The sequence below is a fragment of the Carassius gibelio genome, chromosome A9, assembly GCF_023724105.1.
Source record: "Carassius gibelio isolate Cgi1373 ecotype wild population from Czech Republic chromosome A9, carGib1.2-hapl.c, whole genome shotgun sequence".
Taxonomy (NCBI): Eukaryota; Metazoa; Chordata; class Actinopteri; order Cypriniformes; family Cyprinidae; genus Carassius; species Carassius gibelio.
Genome location: NC_068379.1, coordinates 16,250,832 through 16,268,978, shown reverse-complemented (window position 1 = coordinate 16,268,978; position 18,147 = coordinate 16,250,832). Strand labels below are relative to the sequence as shown.

General features: G+C 37.4%; 2 protein-coding genes across 7 annotated transcripts; one reads left to right on the top strand and one right to left on the bottom strand.

Annotated features, from left to right (window-relative positions):
* Positions 1-3,978: 3,978 nt before the first annotated feature.
* On the top strand, positions 3,979-5,674 carry LOC128020324 (probable serpin E3). 3 transcript variants are annotated; one of them, XR_008185348.1, is made up of 4 exons: positions 3,979-4,279; positions 4,371-4,569; positions 4,653-4,746; positions 5,385-5,674. XR_008185348.1 is itself a non-coding variant. In XM_052607159.1 (4 exons), exons 1-4 carry the CDS (start codon positions 4,135-4,137, stop codon positions 5,400-5,402), a joined length of 420 nt encoding a protein of 139 aa, XP_052463119.1. In that variant the 5' UTR covers positions 3,979-4,134; the 3' UTR covers positions 5,403-5,674. The 3 variants fall into 3 exon arrangements, 2 of the variants coding, with proteins under 2 accessions (XP_052463119.1, XP_052463120.1); XM_052607159.1 differs by having other exon boundaries at positions 4,689-4,746; XM_052607160.1 differs by lacking the exon at positions 4,653-4,746.
* Positions 5,675-6,046: 372 nt separating this feature from the next.
* Positions 6,047-17,928, bottom strand: LOC128019787 (integrator complex subunit 6). Of its 4 annotated transcripts, none has more exons than XM_052605995.1 (18): positions 17,410-17,928; positions 17,247-17,324; positions 16,707-16,856; positions 13,678-13,767; positions 12,999-13,182; positions 11,920-12,045; positions 11,308-11,456; positions 11,027-11,179; positions 10,786-10,918; positions 10,462-10,556; positions 10,243-10,353; positions 9,943-10,158; positions 9,471-9,597; positions 9,149-9,291; positions 8,888-9,059; positions 8,373-8,711; positions 7,930-8,023; positions 6,047-7,538 (listed from the first exon to the last, which is right to left on the bottom strand). In XM_052605995.1, the coding sequence occupies exons 1-18, from the start codon at positions 17,518-17,520 to the stop codon at positions 7,445-7,447; spliced, it is 2,565 nt and encodes an 854-aa protein (XP_052461955.1). In that variant the 5' UTR covers positions 17,521-17,928; the 3' UTR covers positions 6,047-7,444. The 4 variants fall into 4 exon arrangements, 3 of the variants coding, with proteins under 3 accessions (XP_052461955.1, XP_052461956.1, XP_052461957.1); XM_052605996.1 differs by having other exon boundaries at positions 8,373-8,705; positions 17,410-17,859; XM_052605997.1 differs by lacking the exons at positions 17,247-17,324; positions 17,410-17,928 and adding an exon at positions 14,110-14,179 and having other exon boundaries at positions 16,707-16,838.
* Between the last annotated feature and the right edge of the window lie 219 nt (positions 17,929-18,147).

Genomic DNA, 18,147 nt, shown 5'->3' with positions numbered 1-18,147 from the left:
AACATACTGGGTTACAATGCCAAAACAAGCAAAAGAAGAAGAACAACAATAGTAATAATAATATTTATCATTATTATCATTTTACATAATTATTAGTATTGTTATAAATATGAATCCATGTGTATATGAATTGTTACAGAATACATATATACAAAATATTAATAGTTGTAACTGTAACATTATAATGTTAAGTACCATGCATATTACTAGCATATTGGTTGTCTATTAGTAATTATAAAGCACATATTAAGGTTTTATTCTGCATGACCATATTTAGATCCCTTAATTCTAGCCCTTAACAACTACCTTACTGTCTATTGCAAAACAAATTAGGGGTTTATTGAGGCAAAAGTCATAGTTTATAATTAGTGGATGAGAATGGGTCTCTAAACTGAAGTGACCAATATAACTAATATTGCTCAATAATAATAATTATTATAATAATAATAATAATTATTCATAGTAATTAATTTAAAAATAACAATTATTACTATATACTATAGCATTAATACTGTTTACCCTATAATAATACTAACTTCTACTATTAATGTGTATTAACATACACATGTATTAATATTTATAGCAGTAATGATGCATAGTATTAGCAGGTATTAGCATTAGTACTCACCCTTTTTAATAATAATAATTACTGCTATTAAAGTATTATAATAATGTTAAAACCACCATCACCACCATAACACTAATATATGTGTCTTAAGCATACATATTTCTAAATTGAGATTTATAAATAATCTGAAAGATGAATAAATAAGCTTTCAATTGATGTATGGTTTATAAGGACAATATTTGGCCGAGATACACAGTTCAAAATCTGGAATCTGAGGGTGCAAAAATATCTAAATACTGAGAAAATCAACTTTAAAGTTGTCCGAATGAATTCTTAACAATGCATTTTACATATCAAAAATGAAGTTTTTATATATTTACGGTAGAAAATTTTAAAATATATTAATGAAACATGATCTTTACTTGATTTTTGGCCTAAAAAAAAGAGATCATTTTAACCCATACAATGTTTTGTTTTGCTATTGATAAAAATATACCCCAGCGACTTAAGACTGGTCACATATTAAATTGCAACCCGCTACATAATTAATTGTCAGAATGTAATCCTGAACCTGCAAAAGTATGTCCAGGCTCCACTTAGAATTGTCCAATTGTAACGGGGACTAAAACGTGTCCAAATCTTTTAATGTTTTAGTCCTTCAACATTTTACCCATTAAGACAACCTTCAGTGTTCTAAGTATGTTTAGACCAACTTTTAAATATCTGACCTCAAAATGAAAGAGTTGTTTACTTTAAATCTTGAGTACGGAATCAATATTTCATAATAATTTCTGAAGGATCTTGTGACACCGATGACCGAAAATTTGCCTTCTTTCATTTATTCATTCAATCAATCAACCAATCGATCAAAAAACCTTTGAGAAGTAGTGGCACGTCTTGGTCATTTTGTAGTCTGAAACAACCCAAAAATACATAGGAATATTTTCAAATTGCAAACAGAGTTGGCTAGACATTTGATTAAGCACATGCAGATGTTAACAGTTTGGTAAGGTTCACACCTTGGCTTTGATCAGACGGGAATATGAATTATTAAATGGCTTCTCATGCAGAAATGCTGATGCAGCATGTTGCTCTGTGTTGTAGCTGGGATGGCATTTGCTCGCTCTATCACAAGAACAAGCTGCTTGTGTAATGACTTCCTCTCTCTAATACAGTGTGTGTGGGGGGGGGGCTGAACTTGTGGATTTGCTGCTCGAGCGCATGCCTCCCTCTGCCTGGCTCCTTATGATTATGAATTAAATATTGATTCGAACTGAAATATAATTTTGTCTTTAAAATACAATTATGTAAATGTATTTTGTGCCAAATTAGATATTGATTTAAACTAAAATATAAGAGTGAGTTTAAAATATAATTGTCAAATTAAACATTGATTCGAATTTATGAATTTTAAATATAACTTCGTACATTTATTTTATGTTAGTGTAAATACTGATTAGAATTGAAATATAACTGACTAATTATGTAAATATATGATATAAATAATATTGTTTTGAATTGAAATAGAGTTATGACTGGCAAATATGTAAATATACATGATTTAAAATTAATATTGATTTCCACCAAAAAAAAAAGTTTTAAATGAACACCTGTATATATACAGTATTGTTCAAAATAATAGCAGTACAATGTGACTAACCAGAATAATCAAGGTTTTTCGTATATTTTTTTATTGCTACGTGGCAAACAAGTTACCAGTAGGTTCAGTAGATTCTCAGAAAACAAATGAGACCCAGCATTCATGATATGCACGCTCTTAAGGCTGTGCAATTGGGCAATTAGTTGAATTAGTTGAAAGGGGTGTGTTCAAAAAAATAGCAGTGTGGCATTCAATCACTGAGGTCATCAATTTTGTGAAGAAACAGGTGTGAATCAGGTGGCCCCTATTTAAGGATGAAGCCAACACTTGTTGAACATGCATTTGAAAGCTGAGGAAAATGGGTCGTTCAAGACATTGTTCAGAAGAACAGCGTACTTTGATTAAAAAGTTGATTAGAGAGGGGAAAACCTATAAAGAGGTGCAAAAAATGATAGGCTGTTCAGCTAAAACGATCTCCAATGCCTTAAAAGAGGAGAGCAAAACCAGAGAGACGTGGAAGAAAACGGAAGACAACCATCAAAATGGATAGAAGAATAACCAGAATGGCAAAGGCTCAGCCAATGATCACCTCCAGGATGATCAAAGACAGTCTGGAGTTACCTGTAAGTACTGTGACAGTTAGAAGACGTCTGTGTGAAGCTAATCTATTTTCAAGAATCCCCCGCAAAGTCCCTCTGTTAAAAAAAAGGCATGTGCAGAAGAGGTTACAATTTGCCAAAGAACACATCAACTGGCCTAAAGAGAAATGGAGGAACATTTTGTGGACTGATGAGAGTAAAATTGTTCTTTTTGGGTCCAAGGGCCACAGGCAGTTTGTGAGACGACCCCCAAACTCTGAATTCAAGCCACAGTACACAGTGAAGACAGTGAAGCATGGAGGTGCAAGCATCATGATATGGGCATGTTTCTCCTACTATGGTGTTGGGCCTATTTATCGCATACCAGGGATCATGGATCAGTTTGCATATGTTAAAATACTTGAAGAGGTCATGTTGCCCTATGCTGAAGAGGACATGCCCTTGAAATGGTTGTTTCAACAAGACAGTGAACCAAAACACACTAGTAAACGGGCAAAGTCTTGGTTCCAAACCAACAAAATTAATGTTATGGAGTGGCCAGCCCAATCTCCAGACCTTAATCCAATTGAGAACTTGTGGGGTGATATCAAAAATGCTGTTTCTGAAGCAAAACCAAGAAATGTGAATGAATTGTGGAATGTTGTTAAAGAATCATGGAGTGGAATAACAGCTGAGAGGTGCCACAAGTTGGTTGACTCCATGCCACACAGATGTCAAGCAGTTTTAAAAAACTGTGGTCATACAACTAAATATTAGTTTAGTGATTCACAGGATTGCTAAATCCCAGAAAAAAAAAATGTTTGTACAAAATAGTTTTGAGTTTGTACAGTCAAAGGTAGACACTGCTATTTTTTTGAACACACCCCTTTCAACTAATTGCCCAATTGCACAGCCTTAAGAGCGTGCATATCATGAATGCTGGGTCTTGTTTGTTTTCTGACAATCTACTGAACCTACTGGTAACTTGTTTGCCACGTAGCAATAAAAAATATACTAAAAACCTTGATTATTCTGGTTAGTCACATTGTACTGCTATTATTTTGAACAAAACTGTATATATATTAAGAAAATACAGTTTAATTCTTCCTAATTCAAAATGTTATTTTTATGTCACTTGCAATTTTGTTTTTTAATCCTTTTTGTGAAAATTGTTTCTACACCAAATATTTTTCAGTGCATTTAAATTGTTTTATCATGATAAAACACATGAAACTCGTATAGTTACAAGTCAGATATATTGCCTGGAAAGATATCTAAATGACTGTAGTGTACAATTAAGTGTATGATTTATTTCTAAAGCTGGTGAGCATCTCCAGACAAGAGAAGAGCAGCTTCAGTCCAGTGAGGCCCAGAACAGTTTACTGCACATGGCTCTTCTGAGCACAGTGGTGTTTCAAGGTGCCTGGCAGAAACAATTCCTCTTCACCAACACTCAAAACTTGCCCTTCAGCCTCTCAGACGGCAGAACAGTCAAAGTCCCGATGATGTACCAGTCAACCGAAGTCAATATTGGTAAGGGGAGGAGCAAGATGGAAGCCAGATTGTTCTGCTAAGAGCATAGTGGAGGTTTAAAAGTATATATTTCCCTGTCCACTTGTCTTAGGGCATTTCTGCCTGCCTTCAGAGCATGCATACACAGTGCTGGAGCTTCCCTACCTGGATCGCTCACTCAGGCTACTGGTGGCCTTACCTAGTGACCGAAAAACCCCTCTGTCCCAGCTGGAAAAGCAGCTCACTGCCCGTGCTGTGGGACTGTGGGATACTGGATTAAGACGCACTAAGATGGATATATTTCTGCCCAGGTAACAGCATTACTTGTGAAATATTATTATATGCAAATGGGATATAAAATGAATAGTATTTATACATGTATTTTATGTTTAAGATGCAGATCAGGGTAAATTTGAAGCCTGTTTTACAGTCTCTCGGTATCTCTGACGTCTTCAGTCCCTCAGCTGCTGATCTTAGAGGCATCTCAGGTAGGACAGTTAAACCCGAAACAATTTATAGCAGTCATAGACGCTGAGAAATAATCACACAAAAGTCTCTTAGAACCACAGGGGTTACATTTATTTAATCTGAGATAGAGTCAAAACAGGGATATTGTGAAATATCATTACTATTTTAAAGGGTTCATTTAAAATGATTTTCTATTTTGATATGTTTTAAACTGTAATCTATCTCTGTGCTGGCGAAGCTGAATTCGATAGCAGCCATTACTCTGCTCTTCAGTTTCACATTATCCTTCAGAAAACATCTGAATATGCTAATTTGCTGATTTTGTTTAAATCATATTTTTTTTTCATGATTCTTTTATAAATTAAAGTTCAAAAGAACAATTTATGTGAAAGAATTATTTTGTTACATTATGAATAGCATTATGAAGGTCTAATTTAATAAATCCTTGCTGAATAAAAGTATGAATTTCTTTTAAAAAGAATGCAAATGTTTGTGTACCTAAGGGGGAGAGAGGGAAATTACATTTAAGGAACTCATCAGAAATCTCCCTAATAAAATGATCACAAACTATGTTAATAATGTACATGAAAGCATACAGATCTGCATGACATCTGTTGTGTGTCAGATTCAGTTTAATGTGTAGGTTTTTATTCCACAGGTTCATTGCTGTTTATAGGTCGAGTTCTGAATCCAGCCGAGATGTCTTGAGATGATACATGCAATCACAACAGCTTGAAAAAAGGAAAAACACACACAGGACACATCTGCATTATTTAGCCAACTTAACTCACAAGAGGACCATTAGGAGGGTCCACTGGTGCTTCAGGAAGAGGGACAAGACTTTTGTACATATCTGTAAATAAAATTTTATTACATCAGGGTTTTTGCACTTCGAAGTGTCTGTTGTCATTTTCCCCCTCTGCTCTTAATAAATGTTCTCAATTCTGATGGAAATGTTTGGTTACCATCAGTTACTGATTTCATGGACACACATGAGCGTGGTGCTGCTGATGTTCTGATGTAGAACATTCAGCGCTTGTGTCGTGGTACGCTCCTGAACACGTGGCAAAGACTGAAATGGCAGAGAAGAAATTGTTGATTTCATCAAAAAATATATTAAGGTTCCAAAGTTGAAATGACATGACATTATAATTAATGGCAGAATTAAAATGTTTGGGTGAACTCTCTTAAAGTTCAGTTAGTAATATATCTAATCTATATATATATAGATCTATATCACATCACATAGTGAGTCACTTTTCACATCTTTACCCCCACAAAAATGATGGGTTTAAGTGAATGGAAAACAATGAACCTGGGAAGATTTGCAATAATTTTAATGACATTGTGCCACTGAGAAAATGACAGAAAAATGTAATTTATTTACATGAGTATATACAGTGTAAAATAGACTTTATTCAAATACATACAAAAAAGGCTTTCCACCAAAACATTCTTTTAAATAACATTTTCAATGTCACCATGTACATATATATATACAGCATAATAAAAATATTTTAAAGAAACCCTTTGTATTTACCAGTAACATTTGGGAAAAGATTTGGTCCCTGGTGTAGGGTTAAAATAGGGTAAGATGCACAAACACAGATAAAAAAATAAAATAAAATAAAAAAGGCTGAAGGATACTGAATATTTGGCAGTAATGTAGGAATACATTAGCAGCAACATCTCACGTCAATGAATAAGTGGCTCTTAACTCAGTCCTGAATGAGTAAATATTAACTTTACATCATTTCGGTGTTTCATTACATCTGGTTGTTGCTTCAGTAAACCAAATTCAAAACTGTTCAGAACAGTCATTTGCAATTTTTAGTCAAGAGAAAATAGTTCAGAGAAGCGATAAAGTCCTTTTTCTCACAGGTTTGTCATGATTACGTGGTCTGAAAACCACGACATCGTACAGAACATCTTTTGCTGAAGGCAAAACAGTTGCTTGAATCCATGGTTAATAATGATGGGTGCTTCACAAATAAAAGTCTAAGTGGCAAATTTCTTTTTCTAGAAAAATAAAATAATAATTAAAAAAAAAAACTATTGTGTAACATGTGAAAGGAGAAAAAGCTTTTTTTATAATATTGGGAAAACAAAAATTCCAGAAATCTGTTCCTCTGCTGCCAAATCTTTTGCATCAACATCATTCCTGAGATGAGCTATTTTACAAAACAACAAATTACTTTGAGTGGGCAAGTCTACTTTAATTATAAAACCTCAAAGTCACTCAAACCTCCAACATTAAAGAATGGCTTGGTAACTCGTCTTTTAAATGGTGTCGAATATTGCCGATTTCTTGTTGCTTTATTAGGGGGGTCCAACCTAATAAAAGTGATATGAAGCAGTTGAAAGAAAAACGTTTATATTAGTGATCAATTCCACGTGTCAAAATGTCACAAGGGAAATCCAAAAATGCAAATGTGTGAGGAGGATTGCCAGTGCCATTCAACCAGTTCTTTTTGGCACAATTAGATGAGAAAAATGCCTTTAAAAAAGGATAGAAATAGCTGTGCGTGCTTATGACCATTTGTTATAGAAAAAGCAACTTTTCCCATTTTCCCCGGTCCTGAGGTTTAGCAACATCCCCATCAAGTCCTGATTAATAAATCAGCTTCAATACTGATAAAGACTGGAGACACACAAGTCCCAAATTACATTACATAAATAGTGCAGATACGAGTCCTTCAAGCAGGACAGATGGAGTGCTCAGAAAGCGTCCAGATGATTCATGCCGTTGGCTCTTAAGTGAATCTCCTCTAAGAAGTTCTCCAGCTGCTCAATCAAGACCCTCTTCTTAAACCTGCGCGCGCACACACACACACACGATGCATGTAATTTAATTGGAGCATTGCCTATGAAAACATAGTGGGGTTATTTATATGAAGAAAGAAATATAAATAAATAAAGTGTAATTTTGGGTTTGCACATTAAGACATTAAGTATACTTTGGTTTAGAATGCTTATACATGTACTGCTGAGCACACACTTAAGTATAGTCCATTTGATAGCACAAATGCAATTAAAGAAGTTTCATTCTTGTCCAGTGTCTGTGTTCTTTTCTCTTCAAAAGTTGACAAAAAAAAAATCTTTGTACTCATTTTTTAGACTAGAGCTGTGAAAAGAAAGTATACTTGGGGCTTTAACCCTTCATACAAATACCAGTATATTAAAAATCTGCACTGGAAGTTTACCTGGCCGCCTCTTTAATTATGCTCTGCAGGAAGATCAGACGCGTTTCCAAACTGCCCTGGATTTGCTTAAGGAGGTAAAAGATTTTCTCATAACCTGCATTAAGACAAAAGGACATTGGGGAGAAGAAAGATTTGATGTATGGTGTTATGAGCAATAACAAAAAAAACACCTGGATAACCACAGGAACAAATGTATTTCCTAAAGCATGGAATTTCCATTACAATATTTAAAAAAAAAAAACAGATGGAAACCAACTGTAATGTTACAGATTTGGACATGAAGCAAGCTTGGCCAGTTGATTTCACAAGGCCCAAGACAAAGCCTTTGGTGGAGGTCTCCCCCCTCCTTCACTTATTGGATACCATCCAGTAAAGAGCATCAGGAGAGGAAATGAGAGTCAAGTAGCAGATATATGCACACGTATGTGTACGCTGTTACTCACGTCTGCCAGGCTTCCTGATCTCCTTGGTGATGAGTGCTCGGAGTTCAGAGTTCAGTTCCTGGCTCTCTTGGTTTAGGATCTTCTTCAGCTGGCAGGGGGAAGGGTAGCGGTGTGGAGCCTCCTCTTCACCCTCGCTGCCCAGAGACCACTCACTGTCGCTGGACTGGCCGTTCTCCTGCACTCTGTCCTGCTGGTCCTCACCCTCATCCAGCTGAAGGTGGTTCCTCCGCTGGATCGGTTCAGACTCGGGCACAGGACTCGGCTCCATGACGGAGTTGCAGTTTGACTCCACATGGTTGGCGATGTGATCGGCCGATTCTGTGTGATCACGATCTGGAGCTGTGTTGAAACATGCATAAAACTGGAGCTTCAAAAGTTTCGGTCATGACAAACAGGACAGACTCAGGGCGAGCAAATGAGAGGATTTTAATTTAATAAGAAACCAGAATTAAAAGGAATGATTCCCAGACTGGAAACTAAAGGGTTTTCTGCATGTGTGTGTGCTGGTTACTTACATCTGGGTGGTGTTTTAGGAGGTGTATAAGCCCGTCCCAGCCGAAGCAGCGGAGACATACAGCGCCTGCGTTTGGGGGCCCCTACTCCAGCAGGACTACTGGATTCTCCTGGACGTTTGCCTTTGCTTTGAGTGCCAGTAACAAATTCATCTGCCTCATCTACCATCATCGCCTGACATGGAGAGAAGAGAAAAACAGTTATCTGCCTGAAAGTGAAACCTATATACTGCTTGTTTTTGAAAGCCATGGATCTAAAGGTACCTTCTTGTCCAATTTGAAGGGGTTACCAAAGGTGTGCAAACGTTTAGGCTGATCGGGGTCCGCTTCTCTTAAAGGGGATGGGCAATGCTTCAAGAAGTCCTGATAGTTGCCCATCTGAGCTATAGGAACACTATGCATCTGATCTAGAAAAATATATAAATTGAGTACAAAATGTACCATGTAAATAGCATTTTGAGCATAACCTTGTCAGAAAAAAAAGGCTCACGATTCTTTTTGGAAATCAGAAGCTAAATCTGATATTCCAGATATTCAGGAAACTGCTCTAAGAACATCAGTAACCATTCGTGGCTGTCAGTGTTACCTTGATCTTGTCCTTTCAGAATGCAGATGCTGGCGTGCAGAAGGTTCCGCCTCATGCGGCTCAGCTGGTCCAGCAGATGAGATCTGGGGATATCATAAGGGTTCCGCAGTCCTTGTGGTTTTAATGCCTGTGTGAGCATGGAAGGAAACAGGAGCGTGCCAAAGATAAGTGATCTAATTTGGTGAGAACGGACCATGAATCATTTGCTCAGTACTGATGGAATACTTGGTCAGGCACAAAACATGAGTCTAAACTGCAAATCTGCCATATGTAAAACACTTGCAGTCAATTCCAGCCCTCAAAATAATAATAATTAAAAAAAACATAGCAATATTAATCTCACTCTGACTCAATTTAAACTGAGTGATGTCCTGTACGTGTGTATTCTTTGTGGATCTCCTGGTTTTGACCACATGAAAACGGTACAAACCCTACAGGTGTACTGTATTTACAGTGGTGAATATATACATACTTTATTCAGAGCAGCTAGTTGAAAGCCAGCAAACTCCTTGGTGTTTGTCTCCATTGGCAGAGCTGGTCCATCTCCCATGATACATTGCAGTAGCTGCGTAAAATCTTTCCTGTGTGCCAGAGAGAGGGCGGAGCTTCTGCAGCGAAGTTTAATCCCGCCTTCTAGTGCCGCCTTTTTTCCTACTAATGCACAAACTCTGTCAGCCTCGATCTTTGCCTGTAATATACACAATATAATACAAAACTTAATAAAGCACTTTTAAGAATAAACGCTATAGAAACAAGCGAAGTTAGATCATACCTGCTGACTGAGCTTTTTGAGATGAGATACAACACTATAGCTAAGTCCGTACTCCATGTTGTCAGCCAACAGGTTTGGAGCTCCCATCATTCTTAGTGCTTTCCGCAGGGCCTGGTGAATCAGGATAAAAAAATTATAATAATAATAACCTGAATGCATTGCAGAAGATACCATCACACTGTTGTAATGTTAGAATGAATTACGGTTTCCATTACTTACAGTGATATAGTAGGGAGGGACTGTTTTAAGATAGTTTTCAAAAGATTGCCGCCACTTTGCTGGAGGCTTGAACTTATGCACAGTAATCAAGTCATCTATAAATGATAAACAGTTATACATGACACTTATGTCCATTCACATTCAAAGAATAATAGTGGCTAGTTTTGTTCTAGTTCGGTGGAATAAAATATCAACCAAACTCCTTTTGTACTTGCCAAGATTTTAAAAGCAAGCAGAACTAGAGAATAACTAAACCAAATCTTTATATGAATAATTCCTTTAATACCTCCATATGATAAACCAGACGTTAGTAATGAAGCTTACCAAGCAAAGGCAGCACCACGGGGTAGTTATAAGGCATGACAAACAGGTTGACACAGTTAAGAGCTGTGCTGGCCTTCAGATAACCAAACGGCTGCCCGAGATCTCCATATTTAGCACTGTTACACACAAAAACCTGAGAGAGAATGAAATGGCGATTAACATTCAGGCAGGCTGTTCGATCTTTCAGCCTATCTGTTGTCTGACAAGTTTAACCATGCTTAAAGATTGATACGAGCAGTACCTGCCAGCAGGTGTGCGGTGATTTCCTCTCCAGTATATACTGAGTGAGCGGAGAAGGCTCTAGCTCGTACTTGTCAAAGGGCACTTTATCCACCACCATGGGCTCTGAATCAACACATGAAATCTTCACCTGCGGGTGAGCTGCACGTGGAGGCTGCACAGGGACAGAGTCAAATGAGCAGACCGTACACTTACAGAAATACCAACACAGCATATGCACATTACATTAGATATAAAACAGACTGAACGGATGGTAGAGCATACTGAAAAGTTTATTCATACCAAAGTAGGAGAGTTCTGGTCAGGCCAAAAGGACTCTGGGATAGGCCAGTGACCAACAGGAACACCAGTTTTAGGGTTGGGTCGGACATAGATCATCTTATGACAGCTGTGCCACGATTGAGGTCCATACTTCATTTCTATTGGGCCATCTGGGTAAAACAAAGAAAGTTGTGTCATTATTAATGGCCAGGTTTTTGCAAAGCACACTACCATTTAATTTTTTTTTGGAAAGTAATACTTTTTTCATTAAGAAATTAAATTGATCAAACATGACAAAGACGTAGAAATTGTTACAAAAAGCTGACAATTCAGCTTTGATAATCACAGGAAAAAGATAACATTTACAAAAAATATTAAAATGGAAAACTTTTTCAATTGTAATCTCAATATTAGTGTTTTTACTGTATTAAATTACATAATGTTTTCTGTAGCTGAATAGCATTCATGTCTGAATACTAAAAAAGGCAATTTTCGACATTGGATTTATGAAGTATTCATCTATCCACCCCACCTATATTGGTCACAGCCAAAATTAATAAATAGCAGTTTAAATATTAATATGCACTTTATTGAAATAATACTGAAAATATAATTACAAAACACATCAATTACCTTCAGTAGGTGGAGGATCAGGTCCAGTCTTCTCAAAATTAATGACCACACCACTCTGGATTTTCTGCACCAGAGACTCCAGACACTGGTTAAGCATTCTCTGGGAAAATACACTGTATGATCGGCCTAAACACAAAGCAGAAAAAACACAGTTAAAAGACGTTTAGCATTTGAATTGAACTTAAGTGTTTACGTGTACATTTTATAAACAACTATTCACATTTGAAGTAACTTATTGCAGTCTGGTTTAAGATGAAGCCTTTTTTTCTGGCCAGTTCATTGGCTGGTCAAAGCTATTCACATATGCATGCACACAATGCTACAGACACAGTGGCCACACTATTGTGTGTACTGTATTTTATCAGCAAGAGAGGACAGAAGTAAATCATCTCACTATAGTGAAGTTCAGTTCGTATCTATTACACACCTGCATTAGTCAGCGCACAGACACACACACACACACACACACCAGTCCAGCATAATCTGCCCTTAACCACAAATCAGCAATACAAAACACCATTTGACAGCACTTAAACTCTCTCAACACATAATTCCCCTGACTTAAGAGGAGCATGTGACGTATGTGCAATGCTATTATTAAAGCACCCATTCATTGTGAATGCGGATGATTTACACATCTAAACCATAAACTAGGTTTTACTTTTTACAAACTACATTTTGCACACTTGTTCAGTCAACACATGCTTGTATCAGCAGCTCATCAGTTCTGTCCAGACATGTTTCCACAGTTCAGTGTAATGGTGACTCAAGAACTGTTGTAGCCTTTTAGCAGCTCATGACTCCAGAGAGAATCCTCATTAGTGTTTGTTTACTCCAAACCGCTGCCATCAGACCAGTGCTATACGTTTTAGTTCTTATACTTTATACCATTCATTAAAAGACATCAGCAACATACATTTTGCCACCTTTTCTCAAAAACCTCAACAGGGAGTTTGCATGTCAGACAGCTGTTAATTAAAAAAAAAAAACACACATACACACATTCAGAAACTTTTCTATTTCACAAATGTCTTTTAGTACCAAATTTTCACTTATAACGTGTTCAGATGCATACACACCCCCAGTGACCTCGCACATGGGTGTAATAGGGGACGGGTCAAGTGGAACTCCACCCATTGGTTCAGGGTCCGGAGGGGTGTGGCCTGGAATGCGGAGTATTAAGGAGAAGAGTCGCTGGTCCCATCGGAAGGGCTCTTTGGTCAGCTCACTGCCAGGTAATGGTGTTGTCAGGGGCAAATGTAACTGGAGCAGAGAAATAGAATTAATTAATTCACATGTCAACACCGAAATGGAAAAATCCCTGCAGGAAAAAAATTCTATAGGAGACACTGTCTATTGCATATTTTATCAGCTACAGACAGTTACTTTTACAGCCCTGCAAGTCATACTGTCAAAGATAGCATAGAATATATTTAATGCTATGTGAACATCTAAGGCTATTCTCATGGCAAAAACTATTTAAAAAATACAAGTATAACAAGTACAATAAAAAACCAGCAAACAAACAAGTTACATCACAAGATTTTTTCCATTAACATGATCAATTCTAAAATGTTTCATATGGTCAAAGAGAACAATGGAAAGGAAGGAGTGACCTTTATCAAGAGGAAAAGTTTAAGTGGAAAGAGCAAGCAGGAAACAGCAAGTAGAAAAACTAAATGGGAAACCCATGACTAGACAGGACGGCCATCACAGAGGAAATCCTCAAAGTCCGGCCCATACTGACACACGACCCACCTCATCTTGTACACCACAACTGCTGGTCAGCTTGCTGCCATCCGTTATGGCCACAATGATAGCAGGCTCCAAGAAAAAAGGGTTCCTACCCTGCAAAAGACAAGACAATATAATCATTATAAAACAAGAACCATAAAAAGACTGAGCACCAGCAATGGAGCTCATTAGAGAAAGGTTTAGCTTGAATTACACTCACTGTATTTGATGTTAACAATACGGTAGTTACACTACTTTATTACACAAACTGAAAATATGGCACATGTGCACTGATAAAATAATGCATAACCAATAATTTAAATGAACTGTTTTGTCAATGATTACCCTTAATTATATCTTCAGCACAGTGCAGTATTATGGGCAAGTAATTTCTGAAACAAATGTAAACCAGAAACCAAGAAAGACCCATTACTAAGTATTCACAATAAAACTCACAAAATTTCCGAAAAATTGCTGATCATGTGGATTCCTATTGCAATGACTGGATTTCACCTGCGAAATCCACCTAACAGCAGTAAATGTGAATGGAAACAGAACCAGGGCTGTGAAAAAATTAAGTTACATGACAGGTGATATAATTCAATATAAATCAATGTCTGCCATCAAATGAAGACAATAATGTCTGCGAAAAGCATAGACTTGGGCAAATAAATAAACTCCCAGAACACCAAAGCAATGCCCTTACAGCCACACAATAATTGTGCTTAAAACCAATCATAACATTTAATTAGGGCTCCACGATTATGCCAAAAATCATAGTTGATTATTCCCTTGAAGTCTTAATTGTGACAATTATCACAATTTACATTGAATGATGTTTAAACCATTGTTTGAAGCAACTGCGTGTCATATTTTTATATGCAAATAATCTGAAAACACTAACTTAGGCTGGCTGCGATAGCCTGTGTTGACGGTGTTACACCGGTTACGTCACTTACCCACCGTAACACCCCTCTCCCCTTTTTAATTTTTTCTAGAATAATAAAATAATGTTGTTCAGTTAGAGAACCGATACTACAATTAAAAACTGAACGAGGCTGCTCAGTGCAGCGGTTCGAACAACAGATCAGCAGCAGGAGTCAAATTTCATTTATCAATCGAGGACGGTCACGCTGGCTGACAAGAAGAGTGAGGTGAGAGACAAGACGATGGAGGTTTTAATTTAAGATTTAGTTACGAAACTAAATGCAAAAGTGCATAGCTGATTGGCAAGGTTTTGAAAATTTGAAAAGCTTGCTGGCTTTTGACATTTATCTGAAGTGATTTTGTATTTATTTTTTTCTTTTCATTTCTTATTTTTTTGGTTCCACGGTGCGTTCTGATTTTTACTTTATTAAAACTTTTTTTTTTTACATCAAGAGATTATATATATATATATATATATATACCTTGATGTAGATAAATTAAATGTGCATCCGTATTTACAAGCGATTTAAAAGAAAATTGAAGAAAAGAGAGAATACCTCAATGAACCCGCCCCTCGGGTGGGTCACACTTCTATTAACCGATGAGAAAATTCTCACCATCTCAACCCTACTCTAACTGAAAAACTTCTATTGCTTTTCAGTACTATAGTACTCTTCTTTAAAGGGGTCATGAACGGAGAAATAAAACTTCCCTTGATCCTTTGACAAATAAGAGGTCTCTGTACTATGAAAACATCCTGCAAGTTTCCGAACTCAAAACTGTGTGTCTGACAGCCAAGACTGGAGCCAATCTGCTAAAATGACAGGTTGTGGAAAGTGCCACTTTATGAGGTAATAGTGTGGCTAAACACTGCCTCTGATGAAGATCAACACCTGCTTCTACAGGACTTCCTGTTTGGCCCCGCCCACCGATTCACACATTTAGTGTAAATAACAAATGGAGCAAACGCAGGTCTACGCAGAATCATACAAAGATGGCTCTAATTTAACCTAAATCAAAGCAGTATCCATCTATGAAGGACACAGGCTATCGAACATACACAACTGTTAGCCAATCATAACAGACAGGGTTTATTTCTGAGTCTACGATCTGCCACGACTATTCAAAAAGGGGTATGATGAGGAGATTAAAACAGGACATTACTTCCGATGTTTTCTGATGTAAAGATCTCAGTAACATAAGTGGACTTCAGAGAACAGTACAAAATAAACACGGCAGTTCCTGACCCCTTTAAATAAATAAAAATATATTAAAAATATGCATGGCATTATGTTAAATCTAAAATTAAAACAATGGAAAAAGACATTGAACGATTAAATGCTGCTTTAAACGATTATGTAATTGTGTCATCCATAATCATCCGTAAATCAGGATTAGATCCCTACATTTAGTGTCTGCATAATAACTAGAGCTGCGACGATAAATCGATGGAGAAACGATTTGTGGCTTGATTCTGAATGCATCGCTATCCTCGCTTTCTGAGCTTATACTTTTAACAGTAGATGGCACTCAAATCTAGTTTTTATCCACACACTCAAACGCTCATAAAAGAAGAGCGATGAAGTGTTCTTGTGCATTCGGCTGAATCTGTAATTTCACAGAATAATCCTATGATGCCAGATTAATATAAACAGCCCACTGTGAACACTCTTAAAATTCCTCCTAAAATAATAACAATAATAAAAGTTAATTTACCATGTGTGATCAATGTCACACATAACCTCCATAATATACTATTATAGTTACATCCATGAGAGGTGATGTTGAATCTGTTGTACTTTCACAGCTCAGCATGCAGAAATACAAAAACTGTCCTTTTCAAAACTCCAGAGAATAAAAACAAAGAGCTGGAAGAATTTTCAACTAGAGCATGCATACAAATCATAACCAGTGTCCTACTACACAACCTGCTTCTTCAGTTATTCATTACCCTTATTGGCATCCTAGATGTAGTTTACTTATTACTACTGTGTGTCACCAGGGGGTCTTGGGATTGTGCTGGCACAGTGTGAGCCTATTGGGTGCTTATTTAACTGTGAGATGTTGGGGATGGGCTCATGGGTCTAGGCCATAGACTTTATACCAGTCCCTGGTTTATAACATACCTGTCCATAGTTGTCTATCCCCGAAACTAATCTATTGAGATTGAGCAAATCAAAAGCGGTCCTTAAAGACTGGCCGATTGATGTCAGTCCAACTGCTTGCAGGTTCCTCAGCTCAGTCATAAAAGTGGCATGACTGTCCTTCCATCCAGCCTGAAATACCAAAACAGAGAAAATGATTAGTTATGCCTTTTAAGAGATACATCAAAATTCTTCAGATAGACAGAATGATCTGAAAGTTTCTTTGGGGTATTAATGTAGAGGGCAGTGAAGAGTCCTCTCTCTCGCTCTTTGGGCGGGACAAGTTAGGTCAGCCTCACATCTCTCTTTCCACACACACACACACACACACGAAGAGCTTTCTGCTGCCACACTGAACAAAATGTCGGCCATGTTTAAACACACAAATTCATGCTGGACAGAATGCGTTCACACTACAAATTCAGCCGTGGTACAAATTCAACCCAAACAGACGAGCCGAGCGCTGAGATTGTCTGGAGTGAAATAAATCAGGTTTGGACAGAAATAAAAGTGTTTTTGTACCTTGATTCCAGCCGGTGCTTCCTCGAAACTCACTAACATATATCTGTCTCCCCTGCTGGCCGGATCTCTGCTCCTTAGCTGTGGAGAAAAGCGAAAGAAAAGACAGTTTTCATTAAGATTTCAGTAAAGTGAGAGTGTGGAGCAGAGATGTGTGTTGATTTACCTTCAGGAAAGTCTCAACTGCGCCCTTCGCTATGTCCAGATAGCTAGTGCCCAGATGGGAGCGCTGGTTCATGGAGGCGGACGTGTCTATCAGGAAAAGTAACACAGGCATTGTGTTGGTAATCACTCCTTCTACATGGACCGAATGTCAGTGCAAGCGGACAAAGGCAGAGCAATCTTTTGTTCGCTTCCTGTCAGCACGCTGCTAGCCGGCTAATGCTAACTGACTCGCGCATTCTTTCTGTCAGAGTGTAACTATAACGTTAGTTAATGTTGAAAGAGCGATGCCTTGTAAACTTAAGCAAACCTCAGACCCTGGGGGGAAAGGTTGTTTGATTTACAAGGGAAACGGGTGTTGTTGCTGTAATTTGAAATAAATGCCTAACTTTTATCATGACAACTTTCTGCTTAGTTTACGTCCATGACTCTCCTCACTCTGAGCGCTGCTCGCAGGCTGCAGTGCTTTTATTCTGCGTTCAGCGCTTGACTCCGCCCACTGAGCGCTGCCCGAGTACCGTGCGTCAAAACGCCTAAACTGATTGGCACTTGAAAATGAGCGATTAGCATATTGTCAAAAAAAAAAGCAAAGCTCAACTGGCGCATGCGCATTTGCAGACCTATTGATGTTTTGTTTTTGTTTTTATTGAAAAAACATTATACACTTACATCAAATCTACATTACATAGAAAATTAAAACAGGAAATAAAAAATAAAAAAGACAAGATAACTAGGCTTAAAA

Coding starts and splice junctions, on each gene's coding strand:
- LOC128019787 (XM_052605995.1), bottom strand. CDS start 17,520: ATGCCTGTGTTACTTTTCCTGATAGACACGTCCGCCTCCATGAACCAG. Junction 11,180..11,307: donor ACCAGAACTCTCCTACTTTG/GTATGAATAAAC, acceptor GTCCCTGTGCAG/CCTCCACGTGCAGCTCACCC. Junction 7,539..7,929: donor ATAATTAAAGAGGCGGCCAG/GTAAACTTCCAG, acceptor GTGCGCGCGCAG/GTTTAAGAAGAGGGTCTTGA.
- LOC128020324 (XM_052607159.1), top strand. CDS start 4,135: ATGGCTCTTCTGAGCACAGTGGTGTTTCAAGGTGCCTGGCAGAAACAA. Junction 4,280..4,370: donor GTCAACCGAAGTCAATATTG/GTAAGGGGAGGA, acceptor CACTTGTCTTAG/GGCATTTCTGCCTGCCTTCA. Junction 4,570..4,688: donor ATGGATATATTTCTGCCCAG/GTAACAGCATTA, acceptor CCTGTTTTACAG/TCTCTCGGTATCTCTGACGT.